This window comes from Pelodiscus sinensis, chromosome 32 (assembly GCF_052426305.1).
Source record: "Pelodiscus sinensis isolate ZL-2025 chromosome 32, ASM5242630v1, whole genome shotgun sequence".
Lineage (NCBI taxonomy): Eukaryota > Metazoa > Chordata > Testudines > Trionychidae > Pelodiscus > Pelodiscus sinensis.
The window spans coordinates 3,901,680-3,910,222 of NC_143083.1; the positions used below are offsets into that span (position 1 = coordinate 3,901,680).

Here is an 8,543-nt window from a genome sequence, read left to right on the forward strand (position 1 = left end):
GAATATTGCAGAGCCTAATCTACATACAGCTGTCTACACTGCCCCTTCTTGCGCAAGAAAAACCCTACTGCGCAATGCCGTTATGCCAATTATTTTCAGGAATAACGGCATTGCACAAGAGGGTTTTTCTTGTGCAAGAAGGGGCAGTGTAGACAGCTGCTTCGGGCGCAAGAGCCTCTTATGCAAAAACAGCAGCTTATTAGGTATTCAAATGAGGTTCGGCGATATTCCACACAGCCTCATTTGCATATTTCTCATGCAAGAAGCCATAAGTGTAAACTAGCCTAGGAGTTTACTGGAAGTGACAAAAGCAGCATGAAAATGCTTTAGAAAGTGAACAGTAAAGCCTGATTTTTTTCCCCCATAGTAAACATTAAGGGAGGCTGAAAATGTGTGATGCAAGAATCTGATTTTGGGGAATATAACATACCAAAAGCTAAGAGATTATGTAAAGAAAGTCACAGAAACTTCATGAAAGGCTAAATTAACATGCGCATCCATCTGTGAACTTTCTGTAAACTTTCATACAGATATTCTGTGTCCAGGAAAATATTTAACCCAATTAGGGATGTAACAGTATACAGGCAGTCCCCGGGTTACGTACAAGATAGGGACTGTAGGTTCGTTCTTAAGTTGAATCTGTATGCAAGTCGGAACTGGTACAAATTGTAGGGGAAACTCTAGCCAAACATTTCTCCAGAGCTCAGTTTTATTCTCCCACACCTCACTTCCCTCAGTCCTTTAATCTCAAGCTGGGGTGTCTGCTGAGAAAAGCCGCTCCGCGTCTCCCTGGTCTGCTGGGGGGGCGCTAGCTTTGCGTCTCCCTGGTCTGCAGGGGGGAAGCAGCTATTGCGGGGTTGCCTCACCCCGTTTGTAAGTAGGGATCCGATGTAAGTCGGATCCATGTAACCCGGGGACTGCCTGTAGTCAATTAACCGATAAGCAAAAGCTTATAGGTTAGCGCAACAGACTACACGCATTTCCCTCCCACTCCCCCACCCCAGTGAATTTTTAGCAGGCAGGCCAGCATCCTGGCTCAGTCCTGGCTTGCAGCGGGTCCAGGACCTACTGCTGCTGCTGCGGCTCTGCATTTAAACTGTATTAGGAGCCAGGCGGGCAGGCAGCCCAGCTCCGGCTTGTGCCAGGTCCAGGTGCTCAGACCCTCCTTCCCCAGACAGCTGAAGAAATGTGGCAACAACTAAACACTACTCCATAAATGGAATTTTATTTAACTGAAGTTTTACATCAAGCCTCCCCAGTAAAACCTCCATTAAAATCCTTTGAGATGCTTCTTTTTAAACAGCCAACCTCAAAAGTTATATTAACTCTGGAACATGTCTATACTATACCTAAGCATTACTAAATTCATGGTTCATTTTGATAAATTTCACAATCATAGGAATTTAAAATTTGTAAATTTCATTATTTCAGCTATTTAAATCTGAAATTGCATGGTGTTGTGATTGTAGGAGTTGCATGGTTATTGTCAGAGAAGTTGGGGGTACTGCTGCTGGAGGCAGGACTACCTTCAAAGCTGGGTAGCCTGAGAGAGGCAGCTGTTGGCCAGGAACCCAGGTCGGAAGGCAGAGCCACAGCCAGCAGCAGCATCGACATAAGGGTGGCATGCTGTGGTACTGCAACCCTTACTCCTGCACGGCTGCCTGCAGTGATGGGCCCTCAGTCAGCAGCCACCACTGTCTAGCTGCCCCGCTCTGAAGGAAGTAGCACAGAGGTAAGTAAGAGTGGCATGATAGCATAGCTCCTGGCCACCTAGCACTGAAGGAAGTGCAGAAGGATGGCAAGACGGCAACTCTCCTAAAATAAACTTGTGATCCCCTTGCCAATCACTTTCGGGTCAAGCCCTCCAAATTCAGAAATACTGATGTAAACTGTAGGATAAAAGCACACAAAGGACCAGATTTCACAGGGGGGAGACCAAATTTCATGGTCCATGACTTGTTTTTCACGGCCATGAGTTTGGTAGGTCTCTAACCATAACCACCATCATGCTGGAAGAACTGGACACATCATTAAAAGATGACTCTAGCCCATGCACAAGAGCTAACTGTCTTGCCACAGCCCTCTTCTGCCACGCTTGTAGCAGTTCAGCCTACCTATATTTCAAGAGGGGACCTGCACCATGACCCCAGTGTTTCAACCTTTAGGCAAGTTGTAAAAGCAAGTGGATACCTTTAAGAAGTTGTACATGCCACCCCTGGATTTGTGTAATAGAGATGAGCATTTTTTTTAAAGCCTCCCATGTACATTAATAGATTAGGAAGACATGATCTCCCTTTACAGAAACTGTGTTGACTTTTGCCCAACAAATTATGTTCTTCTATGTGTCTGACAATTTTATTCTTTACTATTGTTTCAACTAATTTGCCCGGTACTGATGTTACACTTACCGGTCTGTAATTGCCGGGATCGCCTCTAGAGCCCTTTTTAAATATTAGCATTACATTGGCTATCTTCCAGTCATTGGGTACGGACGATGATTTAAAGGATAGGTTACAAACCATAGTTAATAGTTCCACAATTTCACAGGTGAGTTCTTTCAGAACTCCTGGGTGAATGCCATCTGGTCCTGGTGACTTGTTACTATTAAGTTTATCAATTAATTCCAAAATCTCCTCTAAGACACTTCAATCTGTGACAAGTCCTTGTCACCGACAGGTCAGGTTTGGGAATCTCCCTAACATCCTCACCAGTGAAGACTGAAGCAAAGAATTCATTTAGTTTCTCCTCAAGGACATCTTTAAGTGCTCCTTTTGTATCTCGATCGTCCAGGAGCCCCACTGGTTGTTTAGCAGGCTTCCTGCTTCTGATGTACTTAAAAACATTGTTACCTTTTCTGTCACCGCTGTTCCATCATGAGTCTGTAACTCACTGAACAGACTCCTGTTCAATGCCCAGTCAACAAAGGGTAACAGCCCCAGCTACAGATCTTGATTCCTCAGCTAAAGCCTGAGTCACTACACTCAGCTTTCTGCTCCTGAAGTGCCAATAGGGAGACACAAGATTGTGTGCTCAGTGGGCTATGGCTTCTCCAACCCACAACTGCTTTGCAGCCATTCCAAGCACCCCTTTAAAGGGCAGAGCCCCACTAACACCATGCCACACAGACCCCACACAGAGACAACTTGGGGGCCTGCATTCCCAGGCTGATCTGACACCTTAGTGCATCCTGCTCCCTCCACTCCAGCCATCACAGGCCTGGAAAGCAGCTCTGGGCCCTCTCAAGGCAGGAGGCCCAAACCCTGGGATGTGTTGGTGAGGCCTGGCGTGTGGAAGACCTAGGGGGGCAGGCAGGTGACCACACCGCCCAGAGGCATGGCAGAAGGAAGGGCGGCCCTCTCCTGCCTCACCATACCTGCGTCCAGGCTGGGGCCAGGTATCTAGCTGCAGGGAGCACCAGCGCAGCCCCCTGCTATGCAGAGCCCACGGAGGGGCGGAGGTTGAGGCTCAGCCTATGGCTCACCTCAACCGGTGTCCCGGACAGCGAGAGGAGCAGCAAGCCCCATGTGGGGGCCAGCATGGGATGCCTGCTCCACCCCACCTCAGTGGTCCCTACTTGTACACTGGGGTGGCCCACTGCAACCCCCCCTTGTATGCTTTTTGCCTCCTTCCTCTCAGGCTACCCACAAGTGGGCTGGGATGCTCCCCTACACCCCCTCCTTGGCACCGTCCCTTGGTCCCCTCCCACATACACACACACACCCCAGTCCCACTGCTCACCTGAGGGCTGGGATGCTCCCCTACCCCCCCTCCCGTGGGCCTCCTGATAGCCCCCCTCCCGGGCCCTACACCCCCTCCTTGTTCGCTCCACTGCATTCCCTGGGCCCTACATCCGCTCCCCCAGGCAGCCCAAGAGCCCGCACCCTGGCACCCCCCTAGTCGCTACCCCCCCATTGCTCACCTGAGGGGGGATGCTCCCCTCCCCCCTTGGGGCCCCACGCCCCCCTAGTCCCTACACCCTCCCGTTGCTCACCTGAGGGGGGATGCTTCCCTCCCCGCCCCCCCCGCCCACCTGAGGGGGGGATCCCTCCCCCCCCCCGCCCCCTGAGGGGATCCCCCCGCCCCCCCCCGGCCCTCGCCCACCTGAGGGGGATGCTGCCCCCCACGCTCCTGAGGGGGATGCCCCCCCGCGTCCCCGGCCCCCTGAGGGGACTGCCCCCCCCCCGCCCCCTGAGGGGGATGCCCCCCCGGCCCCTCGCCCCCCCCCTGCCCCCCGAGGGGGATGCCCCCCGCGCCCCTGAGGGGGATGGTCCCCCCCCGCGCCCCCCGAGGGGGATGGTCCCCGCCCCCCCGGCCCTCGCCCACCTGTGGGCCGGGATGCGCTGCGAGCCGCGGCCCTTGCCCACCAGGAAGTGCACGTCGCTGAGCACCTCGTTGTTGAAGAGGAAGGCGAATCGCTCCTGCACCGTGGGCTTGGTGGCCTGCCAGTTGTACACGGGCTCGCGCGGCAGCGCCCCGCCCCCGGGCCCCGCCGCCCCGGCCGCCGCCGCGGGGTTGCCGGCCCCGCACTGGTTGTAGGTGAGGCCCGGCGGCGCGGCGGGGGCGGGCGCGGGGGCGGCGCAGGCGGCGCCGTTGCCCGGGGGGGCGGCGGCTGCGGGCCGGAGGAGGAGAGGCCCCCGGGGCCCCCGCCGCTCCCGCCGGCCGCCATCTTGTGCGCAGGAGGCGCGGGCGGGGCAGGGCGGCGCGGCGGCGGGCGCGGGGCGGGGGCGCTGCGGCGGCTGAGGCACAAGGCCGGGCAGCAGCGGCGCATGGGGCTCGGGCGCGGCGGCGCGCGCAGGGGGCGGGGCGGGGCGTGGGGGCGTTGGGGGGCAGGTAGGGGTGGGGGGGTATGGCAGGGTTGAGGCCGGGGGGGGCAGTGGTGGCCATGAGGAGGGTGGGGAGATGGAGGGTGGGGTGCGTGGGGGTGCAGGGCATGAGGAGGGTGGGAGATGGAGGGTGGGGTGCGTGGGGGTGCAGGGCATGAGGAGGGTGGGGAGATGGAGGGTGGGGTGCGTGGGGGTGCAGGGCATGAGGAGGGTGGGAGATGGAGTGTGGGGTGCGTGGGGGTGCAGGGCATGAGGAGGGTGGGGAGATGGAGGGTGGGGTGCGTGGGGGTGCAGGGCATGAGGAGGGTGGGGTATGTGGGGGTGCAGGGCATGAGGAGGGTGGGAGATGGAGGGTGGGGTGCGTGGGGGTGCAGGGCATGAGGAGGGTGGGGAGATGGAGGGTGGGGTGCGTGGGGGTGCAGGGCATGAGGAGGGTGGGGAGATGGAGGGTGGGGTGCGTGGGGGTGCAGGGCATGAGGAGGGGGGAGATGGAGGGTGGGGTGCGTGGGGGTGCAGGGCATGAGGAGGGTGGGGAGATGGAGGGTGGGGTGCGTGGGGGTGCAGGGCATGAGGAGGGTGGGGAGATGGAGGGTGGGGTGCGTGGGGGTGCAGGGCATGAGGAGGGTGGGGAGATGGAGGGTGGGGTGTGTGGGGGTGCAGGGCATGAGGAGGGTGGGAGATGGAGGGTGGGGTGCGTGGGGGTGCAGGGCATGAGGAGGGTGGGGAGATGGAGGGTGGGGTGCGTGGGGGTGCAGGGCATGAGGAGGGTGGGGTATGTGGGGGTGCAGGGCATGAGGAGGGTGGGAGATGGAGGGTGGGGTGCGTGGGGGTGCAGGGCATGAGGAGGGTGGGGAGATGGAGGGTGGGGTGCGTGGGGGTGCAGGGCATGAGGAGGGTGGGGAGATGGAGGGTGGGGTGTGTGGGGGTGCAGGGCATGAGGAGGGTGGGGAGATGGAGGGTGGGGTGCGTGGGGGTGCAGGGCATGAGGAGGGTGGGGACATGGAGGGTGGGGTGCGTGGGGGTGCAGGGCATGAGGAGGGTGGGGAGATGGAGGGTGGGGTGCGTGGGGGTGCAGGGCATGAGGAGGGTGGGAGATGGAGGGTGGGGTGCGTGGGGGTGCAGGGCATGAGGAGGGTGGGAGATGGAGGGTGGGGTGCGTGGGGGTGCAGGGCATGAGGAGGGTGGGAGATGGAGGGTGGGGTGCGTGGGGGTGCAGGGCATGAGGAGGGGGGAGATGGAGGGTGGGGTGCGTGGGGGTGCAGGGCATGAGGAGGGTGGGAGATGGAGGGTGGGGTGCGTGGGGGTGCAGGGCATGAGGAGGGTGGGGTGCGTGGGGGTGCAGGGCATGAGGAGGGTGGGGAGATGGAGGGTGGGGTGCGTGGGGGTGCAGGGCATGAGGAGGGTGGGACATGGAGGGTGGGGTGCGTGGGGGTGCAGGGCATGAGGAGGGTGGGAGATGGAGGGTGGGGTGCGTGGGGGTGCAGGGCATGAGGAGGGTGGGAGATGGAGGGTGGGGTGCGTGGTGGTGCAGGGCATGAGGAGGGTGGGAGATGGAGGGTGGGGTGCGTGGGGGTGCAGGGCATGAGGAGGGTGGGAGATGGAGGGTGGGGTGCGTGGGGGTGCAGGGCATGAGGAGGGTGGGGAGATGGAGGGTGGGGTGTGTGGGGGTGCAGGGCATGAGGAGGGTGGGGAGATGGAGGGTGAGGTGCGTGGGGGTGCAGGGCATGAGGAGGGTGGGGAGATGGAGGGTGGGGTGCGTGGGGGTGCAGGGCATGAGGAGGGTGGGAGATGGAGGGTGGGGTGCGTGGGGGTGCAGGGCATGAGGAGGGTGGGGTATGTGGGGGTGCAGGGCATGAGGAGGGTGGGGAGATGGAGGGTGAGGTGCGTGGGGGTGCAGGGCATGAGGAGGGTGGGAGATGGAGGGTGGGGTGCGTGGGGGTGCAGGGCATGAGGAGGGTGGGGAGATGGAGGGTGGGGTGCGTGGGGGTGCAGGGCATGAGGAGGGTGGGAGATGGAGGGTGGGGTGCGTGGGGGTGCAGGGCATGAGGAGGGTGGGGTATGTGGGGGTGCAGGGCATGAGGAGGGTGGGACATGGAGGGTGAGGTGCGTGGGGGTGCAGGGCATGAGGAGGGTGGGAGATGGAGGGTGGGGTGTGTGGGGGTGCAGGGCATGAGGAGGGTGGGACATGGAGGGTGGGGTGCGTGGGGGTGCAGGGCATGAGGAGGGTGGGGTATGTGGGGGTGCAGGGCATGAGGAGGGTGGGGTATGGGGGCAGGAGAAACGCAGGAGGGGAGAGGTCAGGCTTGAGGCCTGCATTGGGGAGTGGGAAGGGAGAGGCAGGGCAGGAGGGAGAGGTGTGAGGGACAGGAGAGTGGGGAATGGAGGAGGGGGCGGGGAGGCCACGAGGAGATTGGGAGATCGAGGGTAAGGGTTAGGGAGACCTGAGTGTGGGGGCAATGAGGAATGCAAGGAGAGGGGTATGTTAGGTGTGAGGCCTGTGGGGGGCGCAGTAAGGAGAGGGAGAGGTGGGAGGGAGGAGAGACATGCAGGAGGGGGGAGTCTTAGGGGAGAGAAGGAATGAGGGGATGGAGGAAGCCCAGCAATGGGAACCTGAGGAACTTCTTGGTATTTCCATGTCAGTTACAAATTGTCTTGACTGCATGATTAGCCAGATAACCCTAATTTAACACCCTTACATCTCACCTTGGTGAGTGGAGGGCTTATGAGGAAGAGGCAGCTTCTCATGAAGGTTAGGTAGCCTGTTGGGGAAACAGCAACACTTCAGTGGCGGGTGACCTGCAGCCCAAAGGGTTCGACCGATGGCCTGCAGGACGTTTTGTTTACCATTGCCCATGCACAGAGTTGTCAGATTCCCCTGGTTTCTGTCAGCATTGTTTTTTTACTGCCAGTATTACTAAAATAGAGCAAGGGTGCATGCAAGGAGGTGCGTGCTGATTGCACACAATGGTGACTGTGAGAACTAGGCACTCTCCCTGCATCCAATCAAGGAGCTGCTATGGTTTAATTGGCATACCCTGCAAATTCTAGGTATGCAAGCACTGTTAGGAAAACTACCCTATCCCACAAGACAGTCTTGGTTACAACAGTCTTGCGGTCCACTGAGATGAAGGAGGGCTACTCCTGTGGCCCACTCACTAGTCTACGTTGCCCATTGCTGCTTCAGTTTATCCCCTGAAGAATAAGCCTGAAGCACCATTCTGTCATCCCTTTGCACTGATGCAAACCAACCTTTTCCAAAAGCCAGATACCAAAACTTCAGCAGCACCTCAAGGCTATGTTGATTACTGCTCTGCAATCCCTTACAATCCTTAGGCCAAGGAACTGATGCTCTGTGGCTGATGTACCTGCTCTTTTCTCTGTGTTCCTTATCTTCAGAGATACTGCTCGCCAATAAGCTGATACCTCATGTGTAACATCTGCTGTGTAGGCATGTATTTCACACCAACCTTGCACCTCACCTCATTGTACGCTGCTGCGGCCATGGAGATACTGTGGAAACGTGAATGCCTTGCAAGATAACACAGCAGGATGTGCATGCTGCCTGGCAGATGAGATAAATTATTTCACAGCCAGCCAATATTCCTTACATAGGAAATGGCAGGGATGTCAGAAGGAACCTGAAAGGCAGCAGATGGGCAGGTGCAGACAATCACAAGAGCCCATATTGGCCCAAACTTGATAGCCATTAAAACAAGGCGG

General features: G+C 58.5%; 1 protein-coding gene across 4 annotated transcripts in view; it reads right to left on the bottom strand.

The window, feature by feature from the left end:
- The window catches only part of BTBD2 (BTB domain containing 2), a 37,656-nt gene extending 32,864 nt beyond the window's left edge, over positions 1-4,792 (bottom strand). For 2 of the 4 annotated variants that reach the window (XM_089774979.1, XM_075903216.2), the window contains exon 1: positions 4,365-4,792. In XM_089774979.1, the coding sequence (XP_089631105.1) occupies positions 4,365-4,768 (404 nt within the window). In that variant the 5' untranslated portion in view covers positions 4,769-4,792. Of the gene's footprint in view, positions 1-4,323 lie in introns of all 4 variants that reach the window. The other 2 variants (XM_075903217.2, XM_075903213.2) reach the window with 2 other exon arrangements.
- Positions 4,793-8,543: the final 3,751 nt, after the last annotated feature.